At 42.6% G+C, this 20,255-nt stretch overlaps 2 protein-coding genes across 6 annotated transcripts in view; both read left to right on the top strand.

Moving 5' to 3' along the window:
- PLEKHG1 (pleckstrin homology and RhoGEF domain containing G1) overlaps positions 1 to 3,869 on the top strand; it is a 43,343-nt gene extending 39,474 nt beyond the window's left edge. For 3 of the 5 annotated variants that reach the window (XM_054395097.1, XM_054395081.1, XM_054395072.1), the window contains 2 exons: positions 239 to 1,846; positions 2,589 to 3,869. In XM_054395097.1, the coding sequence (XP_054251072.1) occupies positions 239 to 1,846; positions 2,589 to 3,691 (2,711 nt within the window). In that variant the 3' untranslated portion in view covers positions 3,692 to 3,869. Of the gene's footprint in view, positions 1 to 171; positions 1,847 to 2,588 lie in introns of all 5 variants that reach the window. The other 2 variants (XM_054395088.1, XM_054395064.1) reach the window with 2 other exon arrangements.
- A 2,157-nt stretch (positions 3,870 to 6,026) lies between these two features.
- MTHFD1L (methylenetetrahydrofolate dehydrogenase (NADP+ dependent) 1 like) overlaps positions 6,027 to 20,255 on the top strand; it is a 148,378-nt gene continuing 134,149 nt past the window's right edge. Inside the window, exons 1-7 of the mRNA XM_054399312.1 lie at positions 6,027 to 6,148; positions 8,166 to 8,250; positions 8,559 to 8,609; positions 8,687 to 8,740; positions 11,351 to 11,475; positions 12,628 to 12,728; positions 13,604 to 13,728. Coding sequence (XP_054255287.1) covers positions 6,027 to 6,148; positions 8,166 to 8,250; positions 8,559 to 8,609; positions 8,687 to 8,740; positions 11,351 to 11,475; positions 12,628 to 12,728; positions 13,604 to 13,728 — 663 coding nt within the window. The remainder of the gene's footprint in view (positions 6,149 to 8,165; positions 8,251 to 8,558; positions 8,610 to 8,686; positions 8,741 to 11,350; positions 11,476 to 12,627; positions 12,729 to 13,603; positions 13,729 to 20,255) is intronic.

Raw genomic sequence — 20,255 nt, 5'->3', positions numbered from 1 at the left:
AGTAGCCTGGCTCCCTGGCTCTCTAGTAAGGAGCCTTCTCCCCCTGCCCATCTCCACCTGACTCCATGCTGTAGGACATGCTGGTGCTATAGCAGTTCTGTGAATGGAGGGAATCACTGTGTTATTGCAGGGGACAGGGTAATGTTAACTATGTGTTTCAAATCTCCACAGAGCTCCAAGGACCCTTCAGATGAAGAGCCAACCCAGCTGAGTACCAACCTTCCATTCTCCTGCACAGCTAGACAGCCACAGTCACTTAGACAATTCAACACACCCCAGAGCAACTCACTGATCATGAATATCCTAGGGGGAAGCACCTCTGTCAGAAACATCTGGACTGACCACCAGATCAGGCAGGCATTGTTTCCCAGCCGGCGCCCACCTCATGAGAATGAAGACGACGAAGATGATTATCAGATGTTCGTACCATCAGGTTCTACATCTAACACTAGTTCAGCTGTGGGTGGAGAAAGGAGGGGTTCTTCTGGGCGTCCATGCAGCTGGCACTTGGGGGTAGTGCATCAGAACGAGACTTCCAGCCCCACTCGTCACAAAATTGTTAGGCGGGCCAGTAGTGCTGGTGAAAGTAACATGTGTCCAGCCAGCACAAGGCATAAAACAGGGGAGCGTGGCTTTCGAAGGGATGCGAAGAGAGCAGAGGTGAGTGGTATGAATGCATATCCTGAATCTTCAGAGGAGCTGACCATTGATGATATTGAACATGTTTATGATAATATAAGCTATGAAGACTTAAAGCTGATGGGTCTGACAAGAAGGGAGGAGACAGACCATGGTCCCCAGACATCTGCTAGAGATACTCTCTATGAGGCTGAAAACAAAAGCTGCTTAGATTCACCTTCGAAAAAGAGGACAGCAAATCAAAACAGGGCCTCCATTCGTGCTAGTAGGGAAGAGATACTACTCAGTAGAGAAGCACCTACTTCAAGTTTGGATGAGCTCAGGATTGTTGAAGACAGTATCTATGACACCATAGTGCTTCCAGAAACACCATTACTGAATTTTAAATGTGAGCCCTTAAAATGCTCTAAAAGGAGAAGTTTTCTGGGCCTAGAAAAGAACTTCGCATGTTGTGACAATCTACGACAGTTTGTTTCTGAAGAGAGTCTCCAATTCAGTGAAGATGAAAGTCCTTACCATCACGTTCCCACTGACAATGACTATTTGAGCTTAGTAGATAGCTCCTCCAACTCAGATTCACTGTCCCATAAGTCTGCAGCAGATAAACTCTCGGAGGAAGTCGATGAGATTTGGAATGACTTGGAGAACTACATCAAGAAGAATGAGGAAAAGACAAGAGACCGTCTCCTTGCAGCCTTTCCTGTTTGTAAAGATGATATGCAGGACAGGCTGCATGCTGGTAGTACGCCTGAACTGAGTAAAGATGTAGAATACTCGCTGTCTACTCTCTCTCTGCCAGAAACTCCTATATTTCCAAATACCCTGAAGCCCAGGGCTGCCACCATAAGTGAGGCTAATCTCAGGCTTGAAGACAATACACCGTGCAAGGAGAACTCTTTTATGAGTCTAAACAGATCTTCCTTCTCGTGCGAGATGCCTTTGGTAGACAGCCCACATGAACCTGCCAATAGTGTTCTGTCCAATGCACACGGAGAGGGCATAGAAAATGACTTGGCTGTTGTGGATAAAACAAAGAACAGAGTTTTTATGATGGCAAGGCAATACAGTCAAAAAATTAAGAAGGCTAACCAGCTTTTGAAAGTTAAAAGTCCAGACCAGGAACAGCCAACTAACAGACAGCAAAAACTGAAACACAAAGATCTTGCTGCTATTCTGGAGGAGAAGAAACAAGGGGGTCCTGCTATTGGTATGTTAAAAATATTTTTATACTATATATTTTTTTAGTAACTTTCAGTGAAATTCATGTACTGAACTAGAAGATTATGAGTTTTCCCCACCTTTTCCCCACCTGTTAGCGGAGTATCAATATTGTATTTTCTGTGTTACCACTGAAATGATATTTTTTCTAACATGAATAGTCTTTTACATCTCAATTTTTGTCATTACTTGATAAAATTGAGAAGAAATAGAAGGATAGTGTTGGGAAAGATCAGTCCAGCTGAGGCTGGAAATAAATATCATGCCGGTTATGTATGTGCAAGAGTTTTGGACCTGTTTTTGTCTATAGTCAATTGAAACAAATAGAGACATGGAGCCAGTGGATGCCATGTACTGGAATGCCATTCTTGCTGCCTTGTAATATTTATAAAAGTTTCTAAATATCTTATGTACCAGACAATTTTCAGAATGTTCTGTTCCATTTTAACATGTAACAAGAAGTGTACTATTGGAACTGTGCACTACAATTGAGACCTGCATTACTGTTGACTGTCACAAAATATTCTTTTTCTCAATGCAATGCATGGAAATGCAGTGCAATGCATGGTTCTTCCAGCCTCCACTGTTTCATGTTACTTCGTTGAAGATATTGACACATCTGTAAACTTTTCTCTTGGCCAATACAAAGCATTTTGAGATTTTTTAATTTTCACATGACTCATTTGAATGGATTGCTTGTCACTGCTAAGTTAATTCTCCCTTCTTTCTAGGTGCCAGAATAGCTGAATATTCTCAGCTTTATGACCAAATTGTCTTCAGAGAAAGTACACCTAAGGTCCAAAAGGAAGCCTGGGCCACTCCTCAGGAGTCACCAGCTGGAAGGTTTTCCACATCTGTGGCTGCATCTCCTCCTGGTTCCAAATCTGCCAGTGAAGGCTCAAGAGCAGAAGATTGGCTTTTGAATTCTACGTACAGTAATGGCGAGCTGGCTGACTTCTCTCCATGGTCTGAATCCCAAGACCCAAATTCCAAGAGCTCCTATACAGAAGGTGGTATAAAAAGCCATTCAAGACAGTTGCCAGCAGCTGGCTCAGTGCCTTCCCTTCAGATTTCTAACCGTTTACATGTCCCAGCACAGAGGTGGAGTGCCATTATAAGCCAACCAAACAAAGAAAATTTACATCAAGACCACATCTATAATTCCCTTGGGAGAAGAGTAAGCAACGTAAAACCACAGGCATACAGCAGGTCACAGTCATCTTCCTCAATCGTGGTCAACAGGTCTGGAGAATCAATCGTGTATCCTAATGAAATGGACAAGAGAAAGCTCCATTCGAATAGGAATTTCCGATTCAACACCCTTCAAAAGCCAGGTATTGCTCCAGGATGTACAGGAACTGATATGAGAAAGCAGATCCCTGAAAACTGTTCAGATGTGACTCTGCAGGACTCTCAAAAGGTCTTGAAAGTGAACAGGGCCTCCCCTCTGACAGCACAGATGGCCACTCAGAACTACTTTTCAAATTTCAAAGATACTGAAGAAGGAGAAGGGGATGATGATGACTATGTTGAAATAAAGTCTGAAGATGAGGGGTCTGACTTGGAGACTTCTGAGAACCAAACAAGGAAGTCAGATCCTAAACTGTGTAATGCAGACACTGTTCCTTCTGAAATGCTCTGCAGCAAAACTGTCTCTTGTACTCCTGCAAAGTCCACTGGCAGCAAACAGGCACTTACCCCATATCTGACTGCATATAGTGATTCAGATAAACTAAATGACTACCTGTGGAGAGTACCATCTCCTAATCAACAGAATATTGTCCAGTCTTTAAGGGAGAAGTTTCAGTGTCTCAGTTCAAGTAGCTTTGCCTGATGCTTTCAGTAATTTCTAGCTGTACTACCTTGTTGGGACAGAGTATATACTAGGACAATCAGTACTGGCATCATGTATTCCATAATATTACACAATCGGGCATTGTATTACACTAATATTGTAAATAGATATGAAATATATATATTTTTTTAAATAGTTTGGAATCCTGGAAGTGAAAAAGGCCACGTGCACACTGTCTTGATATCTTGTTCCTTAATGCAGGTGGACTTCACATCTTCTGTTGAACCTTTGCATCTCTTAACTTGTTAGGTGTGACATCCTTTGTTTCTTACCATCAATCCAACTGTGATGCCATTTGATTCTCAAACCATTTTATCATGTGGAAACCTTAGTATTTGGACTTTCTACTTGGTGACCAGTATTCTGCATCCAAAATACTCATGTTATTACTCTGCTTACATATGGGAGCATTTAGCTGAGCAGCTGCTCCTGTGAACGGTGCAGATTTCTGAGCAGGGTTCTGGTAATTACACCGACATGCTACATGTGCCATTACACATACTTTTTGCATGTTCCATTTCATCAGGCAGATTCCAAGTGTGTGGGACCAATGTGTGTGCTACGTTACTTTAGAAGAGGTTTCTTATGTTTTAAACAAAATCTAGTCCTAGTGCTTGCAGCGAGGGATGCCAGGCGGATAGATCTGCGTCTGAAGCCTCTTCTACTTTCTATAACTGCATAGGAGGTAGAGTAGGGGCAGTAGTGGCTTTCTGTGTGAACCTGCGGATGTGACACAGTCCTTGCCTGGGGAGTATTTTGGGCAGTAGAAGGGGAGATCCACTGCTTCCGAAGATGACTAGACTGGGTTTGGTACCTTTGTTGATGGTGGTGTTTGTGACACGCAGGCAAAATTTGAGTATCCTATAGCTTGGAGCCCAGCAGGTGAAAGCCTCTGTGTGAGAGTTTGCAAAGTAACTGTATTTTATACTTAGTGGCCTACAGGACATTTGTTCAAGTCCCAAAGTCAGCTGCCCCCAGGAGAGAATGAAGCTTGGACAGATGCATGGGTGAGATACTAATCCTGGGGTATGTTTGACCCATAGAATAGCTTAGCGATACTGCAGGTTGATTGACAAGCCTCCTTCCCCAGGAAATGTATCTATCTCCCATAGCAGAAAATGACCATTCCTGGCACAGAGAGATAAAATATGTATTTTCTAAACTGGCCAGGACTGACTCTAATCCAATTTATGTACAATAAAACTAGCTTAAAAAATGAGAATACATTCCATTCTTTTGCAAGTAATGTATAGAGTAAATGCTTCCATTTAGAATAAGAACAGGCTTTCCAATACAATGCATATTTACTTCCCTTCATCATCTTCGTTGCACAGCTTTGGATTCTGTTACTTGAAATCGTTGTACCTGAGGGAAAACCTAAATATGTCTACACTTTTTTTTTTTGGGTGCATAATTATGTTCATATTACCTGGATAAAAACAGTACCAAACTAAACATACCAATAAATAAAGGAGTTTCATTGAAACATTTGTTTTTACTAACCATATACCATTCCCCTCAGCTACAGAGCATTGTACTTCTAGAACAGCCAACTGTTTTACTACATTGGTTATCATGAGGAAAACCTGAAGTTTTTAGTGTACAGCTAATTACTTGTAGACTAAGACATAAGAACTTGAATTTGTCAGAATGGGTTAAATTATTTACAGCATGTATCTTGCAGGAGCTAAGAACTGTTGTTTTGGGGGCTGGTTGGTTACGGTACTTACTAGCTCGTACCACAGGGATACTTGTTACAGTCAGCACATCCACTGTGATAGCACCTGTTTGTCTAGTAAAATTTGAGAAATAATGTTGTACATATTTAAGACCCTGTTGTGTAGCAGAGCCCGTATTTATTTAATATAGGTTGTAAAGTATTGTAAATATGAATAGAAGTTAAATCTGTGCTTCACCTGTGCCCGCCTAGATTTGTGTAAGTGGCTAGGAGAATGTTGTAGCTCGCATCTCATGCAGTCAGTGGAGTGGGGAGGGAGGGGAAAAAATAAAGCCAAACAGGGGGAAAAAAAAGGGACTTCTACTAGCGTGTAACTTCTCCCAGGGACCATTTCATACTATTTTTAATAAATGTTGAGTATCCAAAAGCTTTTGGTTCCGTTCATTGGGGTCGGGGCGGCGAGAAGGAGGATGACGTTCGGGAGTGATTTTCTGGTTTGTCTCCCGCGGGCAAGCGGAAGCGTGAGAGGCTGAGCGCAGGGGCGGGCGGAAGTGCCGTGCGCGGAGCACCTCCCTGTCTCTCTTCTCCACTTCACTCCGCTTCCCGGCGCTGGTGCAGTTGGATCCCGCCGCAAGGATGAGAACAGCGGTGGTGTGGCGCTGCCTGGCCCCTGAGCGCCTCGCCGCGCTGCCGCCCAGCCGCGGCCTTTGCGGGCGGCAGACGCGGGGCGGCGACGCCACGGCAGCAGCAGCAGCGCGGTAAGAGGCGCACGTAGGGAGGCGGTGGCGGCTGCTGATGCAACCGCGGGGGGTGGGGAGGTGCAGGAGGGTTTGAGGTTGCTTTCTCAGTGCATCTGGTTGGGTTTTGGGTACGTTTATTTTGGGGGTTTGTGATGCCTCACTAAGAAGGGGACCTAGTGGTAAAATGTGCCCCCCCGCAGCCACCGGAATGAGTACCCATTCTGCTGGATAAAGCACTGGCTGGGCGAACAGTCCCAAAGAGTGGTGGTCAATGGAGTTAAATCCAGCTGGTGGCCGGTCACAAGTGATGTTCCTCAGGGCTCAGTGTTGGGACCATTTCTGTTTAACATCTTCATTGATGACCTTGATGAAGATACAGAGTGTGTCATCAATAAGTTCACAGATTAGACCAAGTTAGGTGTGAGTGTTGATCTGCACCAGGGTAGGGAGGCTCTACAGGGGGACTTGGATAGATTGGATCCATGGGCCAACGTTAATGGGATGAGCTTCAACAAGGCCAAATGCCAGGTCCTGCACTTGGGTCACAACAACCCCAAGCAATGCTACAGGCTTGGGGAAGTGTGGCTGGAAAGCTGTCTGGCAGAAAGGGACCTGGGGGTTCTAATCGACGAGCAACTGAATATGAGCAAGCAGTGTGCCCAGGTGGCCAAGAAAGCCAATGGCATCCTGGCTTGTATCAGAAATGCTGTGTCCAGCAGGAGTAAGGAGGTGATTGTCCCCTTGTACTCAGCTCTGGTGAGACCACACCTTGAGTATTGTGTCCAGCTTTGGGCACCTCAGTACAGGAGAGATGCGTAGGTGCTGGAGCAGGTGCAGAGGAGGGCAAGGAAGGTGGTCAAGGGTCTGGAAAATAAGTCTTATGAAAAGCAGCTGAAGGAGCTGGGGCTGTTTAGTTTGGAAAAGAGGAGGCTGAGGGGAGACTTCATTGCTGTGTGCAACTACCTGAAAGGATGTTGTAGAGAGGCTGGTGCTGGTCTCTTCTCACAGGTAATTAGTGATAGAACAAGAGGGAATGGCCTCAATCTATGACTGGGTAGGTTTAGACTGGACATTAGGAAAAAAATTTTCCCAGCAAGAGTGGTCAGGCACTGGAATGTGCTGCCCAGGGAGGTGGTAGAGTCACCAACCCTGGTTGTGTTTAAAGGTTGTTTAGATGTGGTGGCTGGGAAATATGGTTTAGAGGTGAACTTTGTAGAGTAGGGTTATTGGTTGGACTTGATGATCCTGAGGGTCTTTTCCAACCTGAAAGTTTCTGTGATTCTGTGATCACGCCCCACTCCTGGACCATTTGGAGTCTGCTGGGACAGTTTGCCTACTGCAGCACTGACACAAATTGGTCATTGGCTTCTGTAAAGGGGAGGGCATGATGTAGCAAGAAACCGCCCTAAGGGCTGGGGTGAGTATCATACGCATGTACAGTAGGTAGCAGAGAAGACCTGGCAGCCACTGACCCAGATATTTTTTCCAGAAAGCATTACCAGTGCCTGGCTGCTGCCAGTTTTTCAAAGCAGCAGTGCAGGAGACAGAGCTCCTCTGTCTCCCTACTGCCCACAGTTTTGAATAGCGTCCATGAAAGTGGCAAATTTGCTGCTCCTAGAGCTGGTGATACCTGTGTTTAGCTGTAGCTGCCCTAGGTGTAAAGGCCTCTGCTTCTGTCACCACATGCCTAGACCCACCTAAGCTGAGGGCTCTGGATAGTGGTTCCCTGCTGTGCTTCCTATGGTGGGGCTGGCCAAGCTTTCTCATGAAATAACACTGGCTAGCTATAAAGTTTTGGGCATGTCAGAACAATGATGCACTTCACTACAAAACAAAGGTATCCTGGTCTCTTAAGGTTTTCTGTCCTGGCTTGCTGAATGCCAGACTCCACAGTTTACATCCATAAGTAATTTTGATGATTAAAAGCATATGCACTTAAGTATTTATTCATATTTCTGACTAACATAGATTTCTGCTGACTGATGTTAGGAATGTTTATTTTGCTAAAGATTTGCCTGTTGTTACTGTGTTGCAGCAATATCACTGAGAATGCAAAGAAATTCTTGGCCTCTCTTAAGAGAGAAAACCCTCGGCTTGAGCCAACACTTGCCATTATTCAGGTAAAGGATGACTGTGTGCTTGCTGGCTGTGAGAGGTCCCCTGTGCTGGTCAGGAGCACATGATGTGCAGAACGTAACTTACTCAAGCAAATTATTTTTCCAAGCTAATTTAATCAGGTTTGTCTGCCCACTCGATGGCAAGTTAGATGGCCTTCTTTCTTAGAATTCTAGGCTTTTTTATTTGTTTGAATACTAATAGACCTAGGCATCCTCATTATGTTTCTTGCTTAGACTTGTGTATTGGTGCACTCACTTTTGTCAATGTAAATTTGTTGTTTTAAAACCTAGCTTTTGTTTTGTTCCCCAAGGCACATAATGACAATTTGATTCAAGAAATAAACAAGAACTTTGCTAAAGAGGTAAGCTTTGGCTGATACTCTCGTTACTCATTGTGAGCTATTTGCCTTTGGTAATTATAAATATTTTCTCTTCTCAGGTTGGTCTACGTGTTATTCATATCTGTCTCCCTGAAGGCAGCAGCAAGGATGAGGTAACAGCAGTACCTGAAGGACTCTTCCTTTTTCACTTTCATAACAAACTTGTATTTCTGCCTGACATTCCTTATCACTTTGATCCATATTAACTCAAATTTGGGTTGGAATTGCCTTAGTTCAAAAAACAAATAATATCCCTCTATTGACAAGTGTGGGGGAAAAAAGAGAATGAATGGGCTTATCTGCTGTCCCCTGGAAAGCTGAGGCAGCATCAGCAGAGTAATGTTTTCATTTCTGGTATCCCCTCAGCACAAGTATCCTATCTCCCACAGTTACTCTTGTGACTGTACTTGATTGTTGCCTAAGGTATTGAGGGAAATTAAGGATTAATTGATTTAGAGGGAGAGGGGGTTGAATTTACTTGCGTATTCATTGATCATGTAATGCTTCAAGTATGTATAAAAAAACCCATTCACCTGAAATCACTAGACAGCTGAATTCTTGTCAAAAGCATGAGGTTGGAGGCAGAGCACTAGTACTGAGTATGTTCTAAATATAGCAAGACATAGTCATATCCATGATCATGAGGCATCTGAAAGTAAAATCAGTGAAAAAATGTGTGGTAAAAGATACTAGCAGTCCCAGCTGACCGCGTTGTTCTTGGTGAGTTTGGTAATCCTGCAGGCTTGTGGGTTTTGTGTGCTCTTTTGTAGTCGGTACACTTAGTTTTTAAAATACTACTGGTTTGCAGTGCAGTCTCAAGAGCAGCTTCCAGATACACTTAGAGGAACTCGCTGAGAATAAAAATTTTAAGAGTCCAGTTTGGGGGATGATGAATAGTCAGCTACCCAATTAACGAGCGTGAGGTTTTGAAATGTAGATCAAACACACTTTGCTGTTCATAAATGCATTTTATCTGCTGAGTAACACAGTAGGAAATAGGTAAAATATAGTGGGTAGGTGGCAGTAATTGTTGTTAGTTTGAAGTAGTATCTTAGGAAGTGGCTGAATTGAGTATGTAAAGAGAAAAGCAGGACACTTTTGTTATTCGAAGAAAACTACTTTCAGTAAAGTTCATAATGCTTTGCTTACTTTCCTGCTTACTCACTATGAAAAAGGGTTTTTTCCGTCTATTAAAATCCACACACTAGCTTGCATTCCCTAGTTTGGGAAGTTGGGAGGGATCTCCATACCACTTTTTGTTCTGCCATAACTGCCTGTGTGCTGTAAAGGCAAGTTAATACAGGATGCCTTTACCCTGCACGAGTTGGAAGTATTCTAAACGCTGTGATGATGGAAAGCTGTATTAAAGTAAAATTCAATGAAAATCTGAATTATTTTTCACTGGAAGCACGAATATAGTTTGAAGTTCTTTAGATTCACGTTATTTACAGACTATGTTTCCTTTAATTGCTGTATAGGCCCCAAACATCTCATAGTATCTCAGGATTTTTAAAGCAAAATGTGGATCTTCTCACATTCATGTTCTACTGTATACACTCATCCTTACTTTTTATTAGAATCTTTGCCAGCCTTATTTCTATCAAATGGTACAGGGTATATGCCTGGTTCTGTTTCTGGAGTCAGCAAACTAAAGGGGCATTTCTGTACCAGTGACATGCTCATATGATTTTGGTTAACGTGGAAGCTTTAACACCGCTTACTGTCTTGGTTCAGCGTTGCAGACAGTCTAATCCCTACCAGATTCCCCTAGCCTAATGCTGATTGCTTACTGAGTGTTGGAACGAATAGGATTAACAATTGTATCGAATAATTCATATGAAAAGCATTTTAGGAAGGCATGGTTACTAGCTAAGGGAAAAAAAACCACAAACATTTTTGTTGGCTTTTAATCCATTTAAATTATACAGCTTTGTGATGATTGCACAATGATTTTATTTATGTGATGGAAAGACATGCTTACATGACATTTCTCACATGAGAAAACTTCACGTTTTATTGCATTGTATTCTTCATGGTCACAGCAGAGTTGTATCCTTATGGATCAGCATTGGACTTTAGAGATGAAGTACAGTCCTCAGATGTCAAATATGAACAATTATGTAAACATTTGAAGTCGTTCTGGGTTCAGTTCTTGATATTCATAAGCTTCTGTACAGTGCCTTGTCAAAATAACAATTCTTCACAAGGTGTGTCAGCTCTTAGGATCAGCATGTTTTGAGAAGGAAAGTTAGTATATGCTGATTTAATAAAATCAATTTTCTCTTGTATAGTAAGATTTTCCAGAGTTACGAAAAGTGCTAACTTTTTGTCCATGTTCTCTGTTAGGATGAGATCTGGTCCTGTTTTGAACTGTGTTTCAACTAAGGCTTCATATTCCTGAAAGTATCTTTTGAAGCCATTAGTGTTGAGCTTTTGCTGAAATTTGAAATGGTGAAAGACAAATTGCTTTGGGCAGCATAATGCCACATAGTGTGTTGGCTAAGTACAATATTTAGAATGGAGTCAGAGTGGCTTAATTTGGTAAGCCATGGAAAACAAGGAAAATGGGTGATTATGTTTTCACTTAGAAGTTGTAGTAATATGCGAAGGAAGCAAGGGTGTCTATAAAGTAATTAAAAAAAAAAAAAGAGATTTTATCTCCTAATTAGATCCTTCCCCCCCCCAGCTTGTTCTGATCTTTAATGTTTTTATTAACTTCCTAGATTATTGGTGAAATTTTGAGGCTGAATGAGGATCGTAATGTGCAGGGCCTTGCCCTTGACCTCCCAGAAAGCTTATATAGTAGCAAGGTACTCAACACTGTGAAACCCGAGAAAGATGTGGATGGGTAAGTGAAGGACTGAGAAATAATAGCAGATGTGAGGCTGATGGCTCTGTAAAATCAAATTATGGTTTTCATTAGTGTATTCCTCAATCAATGTCCCTAACTGTGCTACTGAGCAGTAACAAAAGACACTACTAAATCAATGAGAAATCTTTTGCTGAAGACATTATGATCCTTATCTTTTTAATTGATGTATACTTTATATTAAGGATATGGTCTTTTCAAAGGAATGAAAAATGAAGGTTCTGATTTGCTGATAATACTTAAGGTATTCCAGTACTTCCGTAATACAGTTGGTGGTGACTAAGGACTGAACGCAAATCCCAGAATTTTGACAAAACAATTTATGGGAAAGTTGCAAAGAAGGTTTTAGCTTCCTTGCAGCACTCTTTTGCAGAGGGAGAGTATGCTATAATAATTTGGTCTTGTTGGTGCATCTTTCCAATCAGTCTTGAGGTGCACTGCTCTCTGGAGAGATCACTGACGAAATTTAAGTGTTTGGGTTACCACTTTGCTGCTTTTGTAGCCTTCTTCCTCTCAGCTGCACACTGTTACACATTTTATTTATTCTTTTTCCTTTTTTTTTTTTTTTGTAACCCCCTACTCTCTAGTTTTCAAGGCAGGAAAAAAAAAACAAACTGGAAGTTTTGCAAGTTAGTTACTTTTCCATTATCTGGAGTACCGGAGATTGCCAGAGAATGGAAAATTCAGTGTGTCTTTGTGTATGAGCAAGAATGCAGAGTAGTGTGGAAACACCTGAATTCTACCCAGCAAGCTGTCATGAGCCCAGAGGGATGTATTGCCTATGGCTCCGCTTGCTTCTGGCAGTGCTGGTCTGGTTCCACTGCAGTCACTGAGATGTCAGCCAGTGAGCTGTGGGTAGCCCACTGCAACAAGTGAAGAGCAGCCTGTGTATTGTGGGTTCATGTTACTTGTGCTAACTCACAGATCCCTTTCCTGGCTTCTCCTGAGACTCAGTTTGTCTAACTGGTATGTGGGATGATGATACACGTTAGCCACAGTACATGGCTGTCAAAGGATTTACTTTCATAAGACATGTTTGCTCTTGGGATTAGCTGCTAGCCAAGTGCAGCTGAGGTTTTGTGTTAAACAGACTCCTTCTTTAACAAAAGTTGCTGCATTTTTCCACTGCAGGTTATCTGATGTAAACCTAGGACGCTTGGTACGTGGTGATGACTCTGACTGTCTGGTTCCTCCTGCAGCAAGTGCTGTGATGGGGCTTCTTGAAGATTTAGGTGAGACCTTCTGTCATAATTATTACATTAATTTTAGCCTAGCTAATTTTCTCAGTTTTAGTCCTGAGTGAAGGACAAATGTAATCTCACCTTGTGTTTTCTGGTTTGTGGCTTTCCCATCTGACATATATTTGACTTCTGCTAATGAGGAGCTCCAGTGAGATCTGAATGTAATATTTGCAGAAAAGGGTCTCAGTCCTACAGATTTTGGAGATTAGGGGGGGATTACGGCTATCAATAGATTTAATCTCACTGAAGCCACCCAAGATACCAGAGTTTTCAAAACCAGAAATGCAAGCAACACTTAGAGATTTCACTAGACAATTTTGATTGATGTGAACAGTTTGTTTTGTGTTGTATTCTGTAAATGCTAACTTTTAAATGGCAGATTTAAATAAGTGGCTTTACAGCCAGTGAAGGTACTGGTTAAGACAGCACTTCAGACTTAGTCTCTCTTAGAGTGATTCTTATTGTTGAGATAGCAATTTCTGTAACAGAACTGTAAACAGGACAAATGTACTTAGTAACAAATGTGAATGAAAGGATTTGTGCAAATAAAATACCAGAAAACCAACAGAGCAGTATTTGCTTAGTAAAATTAAAGAGGCAATAGTAAACAACTTAAAACCTGTGGTTTGTGTTATTTGTGCCTCCGAAAGAGTTGCCTGTAATGCCACAGCTGCTGAGGTGGTGCAGGCACAGGATGCCATCCTGTTGTCAAATGCTTTGCTGGCTGTTCTGGAGGGCTTTGATAGTGGGTGGCCTGGTAAAGGGAGGCCCTCATGTAGGAACTCCCATCTCTGCAGGCCAGCAGAGCCTGGTGCTAGTGCTTTTGCAGCTGAGGGTGGCCGAATGACTGGCTTTGTGTTGCACAGGTGGGAAAAGGGTGCTGCTGGTAGGAGTCAGTGGTGCAGTGGGTGCTGCCTTGCAGTGCATGCTTCAGAGGGAAGGAGCAGAAACTATGAGCTGCCAGTGGACATCCCCTCAGCTGCAGACCAAGGTGAGTGCTCTTCTGTCTGCCAGTGCCAAGGTCTCTTTCTGCATCCCTGTTGTCCAGGTATTGCTGTTGCTTGCACACATGGCACTGCTCCCCATTGCAGACGTTCCCAAGAGGGAAACTTGTTGCAGTCATGAGCCACAAGCAGCACTGGAGCTTACTGATAGCCGGTGTGCATTAGGATCTTTTCCCTTCTCCTTTTTGCTTGCTCAAAAATAACGCTCAGGAAAAATGGGGCTTTTACTAGAATATTACATATGTAGCAGCAGCTGCTATAATTTCATTATTTTACACCGGTAACTGTGAGGTAAAGAATCATAGAATCAGTCAGGGTTGGAAGGGACCACAAGGATCACCTAGTTCCAACCCCCCTGCCATGGGCAGGGACACCTCACACTACATCAGGCTGGCCAGAGCCTCATCCAGCCTGGCCTTAAAAACCTCCAGGGATCAGGCCTCAACCACCTCCCTGGACAACCCATTCCAGGCTCTCACCACTCTCATGGGGAAGAACTTCTTCCTCACGTCCAGTCTGAATCTCCCCACTTCCAGCTTTATTCCATTCCCCCTAGTCCTATCACTACCTGATATCCTAAACAGTCCCTCCCCAGCTTTATTGCAGGCCCCCTTCAGATACTGGAAAGCCACAATAAGGTCACCTTGGAACCTTCTCTTCTCCAGACTGAACAGCCCCAACTCTTTCAGTCTGTCCTCATAGGAGAGATGCTCCAGCCCTCTGCTCATCCTGGTGGCCCTTCTCTGGACATGTTCCAGCATGTCCATGTTCCTCTTGTAATAGGGGCTCCAGAACTGGACACAGTATTCCAGGTGGGGTCTCACCAGAGCAGAGTAGAGGGGGAGAATCACCTCCCTTGACCTGCTGGCTATGCTTCTCTTGATGCAGCCCAGGATCTGGTTGGCTTTCTGGGCTGCAAGTGCACATTGACAGCTCATGTTGAGCTTCTCATCCACCAGCAGCCCCAAGTCTCTCTCCTCAGGGCTGCTTTCCAGCCAGTCACTGCCCAGCCTGTATTTGTGCTTGGGATTGCCTCGACCCAGATGCAGGACCTTGCACTTGGTCTTGTTGAACCTCATGAGGTTGTCATGGGCTCACGTCTCCAGCCTGTCAAGGTCCCTCTGGATGGCATCCCTTCCCTCCAGCGTTTCTGCTGCACCACACAGCTTGGTGTCATCAGCAAACTTGCTGAGGGTGCACTCAATGCCACTGTCCCTGTCACCAACAAAGATGTTGAACAAGACTGGTCCCAGGACTGATCCCTGAGGGACTCCGCTTGTCACTGGCCTCCACTGGGACATGGAGCCATTGACAGCCACTCTTTGGGTGAGGCCATCAAGCCAGTTCTTTATCCATCTCGGGGTCCACCCATCAAACCCATGTGTCACCAGTTTGGAGACCAGGATGTGGTGTGGGACAGTGTCGAAGACTTTGCTCAGGTCCAGGTAGATGACATCAGTTGCTCTCCCCTCATCTATTAATGTTGTGACCTGTTCATAGAAGTCCACCAGGTTTGTCAGGCAGGATTTGCCCTTGGTAAACCCATGCTGACTGTACCCAATCACCTCTTCACTATTCTTCTGTCTCAGAAGTGCCTCCAGGAGAATCTGCTCCATGATCTTACCAGGCACAGAGGTGAGACTGACTGGCCTGTAGTTTCCTGGTTCTTCCTTCTTACCCTTTTTGAAAATGGGAGTGATGTTTCCCCTTTTCCAGTCAGTGGGGACTTCCCCAGACTGCCAGGACTTTTGGAATATAATAGAGAGGGGTTTAGCAACCTCACCTGCCAGTTCTCTCAGTACCCATGGGTGTATCCCGTCAGGTCCCATGGACTCGAACACTTTCAGGTACTTCAGGTGACCACGAACCTGATCTTCACTTATGATGGGGAGTAGAATTCAGGAGTACAGAAGAATTCAGGAGTACAGTTTAAAACAAGTTAGTTCTTCCTTTTTCTTTCACTCTGTGTGAGAGAGATGCCTCCTTTCTTCCTGTTCTGGGATATAGCTGAGGTTAAGATTAGGAAAAATTTCTTCACCGAAAAAGTGGTCAGACATTGGAATAGGTTGCTCAGGGAGGTAGTGTAGTCACTGTTCAAGAAGTGTGTGGACATGGCACTTTGGGACATGGTTTAATGGCCATGGTAGTGTTGAATTGATGGTTTGACTCAGAGGCCTTTTGCAACCAAAGTAATTCTATGATTATATGTTCTATAGTCATATGTATGAAATTGCTTAAATTGAATTAGTCTTCAAGATTTGCAAACACTGCCTCTTTCGGGACAAGGAGAATCACTGCTTCTATCTTTGAAAAGAACTGTGAAGGAATTCAGAAAAAATCAAGAGCCCTTGTCCAAAGGATTTAATTTTCATGGGCTTCCTGGTTACTTTTTGCAGAGCTTTTAGCAGCAGCTTAGAAGTTGATGTGATGTCCTGTCACACTTCCTAGTTTCTTCCTTAGTCCTGAGCTTCATGCGGTAGTAGGACTGGGAACATGTGGGCATATGCAGAAGGGTTCAGATACTAGCTGCAGAAAAGATAGAAGTAACACCAGGGCATGTCACTGGAGGGCTGAGGTGCAAGGAACAGCTCTTGTTATATTTGATAGCACATGCCACAAGGTGGCAGCCATTGCTAAGTGATAGTATCAAACCTCTGGATTTTGAAGGGAAGGACAGGAAGAGGAAATAAGTTTAAGCAGCTGTGATAGTTAGAAAGCTCTTTGGCAAACCTGTGTTTTCACAGCTGTGGATGTTTTCCTCAGGCTTGTCCCAGCTCTCTGTTTTAAGTGACTAACAGTACTTAGGAAACATATGCCTCCCTCAGGAATGGGAGCACTGTGAACTTAATATGAGCCATGTCTCATTCTTATTTCTCGTTGTTTGGGACTGTGTGAGAGGATTGCTTTGGGCAGGATGGGGTAGGTGACATGGTGACCAGAGGTGTTGTCACTGGTTCACAGAGAAAGACTTGGACTTAGCCAGTATGTCAGTATGCTAGAGAGAGATCTGTTTCCTTCCATCCAGATACTTTCCCATAATTGTACTTTGCTTTTTGGCATTCCCTGTAGCTTACTTCTTGCAGCAGGTCAGTGATGGGAAGCAGAATAGGAGGCCTAAGCAGAAGTCTTTTTGAAGCTTTGCACATCAGCCTTCCCAAGTTCATTTTAACTTTTGACAGTAAAGGAATTTCTGCTTTGCCTGGAGAGCTAATCAGCAGAGCTCGAGGGAAGCCTGCCTTCCTCTTCCTCATATATAAGCATGGTGCAGCGTATCACAAATAATCCTCAGAACACTGCTGAACCTGGCTGAATGTAACTTAAGTTCAGCTCTAGTTTCTAGATAAAATCTAATGCATGCAAGGAAAACTATCCTGTTTCTTATTCCCAGAAGCTGGAGAGTCAGAAAGTGAGCACAGATTTCCTTCTGAACAACAAGGCACTGCTGACTTGTGGCAGCCTGTATTAGAAGTACAGCATTGTTAGGTAACATAACAGTAGCTGATGATGCAAATTTATTTTCTCCTGCTCATTCAAATTGCTGATTAAGTAAAACCAGTTTAAAGGGTCAAAGATTTCTCCTCCTTAGTTTGTTTATTTGGATTTCAAGTAAGAAAACGTGTTAGTGATGTCAAGGTTTTTCCAAGACTTGGAAGAATTAATTAGTGTTTTGTTTTTATTGTACAACACACTAACTTCAGACATGGATGTTCACTTATCTCCTTCCTTTGAACGTGTGTCTCTAACAGTAGCGGTCCCTGCGCTGTTGTTTGGAAGTATAACCTATAGTAGCATAATAACTTCACTTACAAAGGGAGGGATGAACTTGCAGAAAGTGCACACTTTTTTATTGCATGCATTTGTTTGCAGTTTATACCAGGAAAGGCAAAAATTGATATTAAGGGTGGGGGGTACCTTATTTGTCTTAATCCGTTGGCCAGGCCCATTTGCACTGAATCACTAATCCCAGATATAACGGTATAATTCCTTTTTTGAGTGGGTGTTACATTAACTTTGACTAGCTCTGCTGATTTCTTCTTATTTTTAAAACAGAGTAACAAGAAGTGTGTTCCTTAGAAATTCTTTTAATTTAAATGAGACATACAATACTAAGGTTGTAGGGGTGTTTGGATCAGGTTCTGTATTGCTATGGACTTGTTATTGCTTCTTTTACTCATGCACTTTTGCAAAAAGGTTTAAAAATGATCCAGAGAAAGATATGTTTTGGTCTACCTTAGGAAGTCTGACAATGTAGAGCCAACTCTGCTGACAGCCTAATACCATCTACCATCTGATTTAGTGTATTCCTTTAAAGCAAGTGTTTTTGTCCTACAGGAGGAAAAGGGAATAAAATAAATAATGGTGCATTTTTATTTCCTTGGTTTGACCTGAATGAATCATAGATACACTTTGCATGTTCTTTGCCCTCTCCACTGCATGTATTGTTAAGGTAAACAGATTATTAGTTTCTTTTTCTTCCATTTTGGGTTTGTTCGACTTCAGTTGTTGAAAATAATTATCGTGACACAGCTGAGCCATGTCCTTCGACACTCTGAGCTTCCCGGGTTTTCAAATAAAATCACAAATAAAAGCAAGCAGTATATTTCAGAAGGTTCTGTCACAGCTGTGCATAGCTGCCATGAAAAAGTGCTATCTTTTTGCATTGTTATGTTTGGTATAACTAACATAAGTTACTAAGCAAGAGATAAAACGTGATCGTTTTGGTGGAAAAAGGTAAATTGTTATTATTCTGTTCCAAGTAGAACCTGATCTGTAAACTGATGTGTGATTTTTTTTTTTTTTGTCATGAGAATTGTAAAAAACCTTTGAATCAGCTTCCAGTTCCTCTTAAGTTTTACTACCTGGCCTAACTTCATACTTGGGAAACTGAGGACTTTTACAATTCTGGTATTAATTTCAAATATTTTGTCCTTTGATCGTGTATTTTAAAATGGCTTTTTTAGCAGTCAGTTTTAACTTTGGGGAAATGAAATTTTATGTAGGCTTCATGGCAAAATGAGTTTTCAGTTATCTGGAATGTACAGCTACTTTGTCCTATTATCATTAAATACTTGGCTGGAAAGTCTGTATTGTTTTAACATTGGGTGTTCTGCCCTGGGAATGGGTGGTGCTTCTTAGTCTGCTTCCACTTAAGTCTTGGTGGAAAGAGTCGTATTTTGTTATGAGGTAAGGTTTGAGATTCTTTATTGGCATGGCTCTTCCCAACTGGTGAGAAGGGTGACTTAGCATGATGCTTGCAATTTCTTCCTCTAGCCTGCTTGGTGGAACACAGCCTTGCTGTCCAGGGAGCAGCAGCCAGTCATGCTGTGGCTACACATTTGCCCTCTTGGCTATCTCCTTGACCTTCTGGCTATGGCTGCGTGTAGCATCTGGTTCATGTCAGACACATCCTCTCTCTGGGGACTGTGTGGTGTGTTTGCTAGGGAAGTTGGATGTGATGGCTTCACAGGTCTTTTCCATCTCAAACATCTGTGATTGTTTCTGATGTAGGAGATAAACCTGCACATGCCTCCAAAGGCTTTCTGTTTGCTTTAGTAATTTACAGGCAGTCAAGAGTAGGTTATGGCAAGAGAGTTAAAAAAAACAGGGGCTGTGTGGCCGCAACTTCTTGAGTGCGAAACCAAAATGACCTGATGGAGATCACATAAATCTGTTCCAAGGACACCCAAAGTTTGTAAACAACTATTTCATTTTACATTCAGTGGGTGCACTCTCCCAGTCAAAAAAGTTTCTGGATATGATTTTTTTCTAAATCACAAGGGAAACAAAATTCTGTGAAGTGTTCATGATATATACTTTATTGACATGATATATACTTTATTGACTGTGATTCTGTGATTCCAGGAACTTTTTCAGAAGTGGCATGTAAAATACTTGTTTATAGCAATAAAGTTAGAATTGTGTCTGTACCCTTTTTGTTTGTGTTTCCTTACATTTACTTTGTGAAGTAAGGAAAAGGAAGTCATGCTGGGGAAGGCTTTGAGAAGTGTGTCTTCAACCTGCAGGACTACTGTTTGCTGCAGTGTGATACAGCTTTTTTCATGGAGGAGGCAAGGCAGGGGAATGAGATAAAAAGTTCAGGTTTTCCAATATATTTATGGGTATGTGTGATGTTAGCCATCCAAAGTAGTATTAACATTGGCAACAAAAATGATTATATTCAGCTGTTAAGAACATTTTTGAACACTATGGTTGGTAGTCATAGAGATGAATACTTGGATAGGCCAGTTGTTTTCCGGTGTTGTAGATACACTGGATCAATTCTGTCATAAGTACGTGGGCTGAACATTTGTCAAAACTATTACTTGTTGCATACAGCTCTCAACTGGTTCATAGTTTCATGATGCTGAGCAGTGTACAAAGCTCATAGTCCTTGTCCCAGTGGCATTGTCTGGGAAGACATGCAGTATATCAATTATAACTGCTAGAATATGAAAATTTTTTTTCTTTAAAAAAAAAAAAAGGCAAGCTAGGTTCATGTAACTGAGAATAATCC

This window comes from Indicator indicator, chromosome 2, assembly GCF_027791375.1.
Source record: "Indicator indicator isolate 239-I01 chromosome 2, UM_Iind_1.1, whole genome shotgun sequence".
Lineage (NCBI taxonomy): Eukaryota > Metazoa > Chordata > Aves > Piciformes > Indicatoridae > Indicator > Indicator indicator.
Note: the sequence above shows the minus strand (reverse complement) of the source record. Positions and strands in the feature narration are given on the sequence as shown.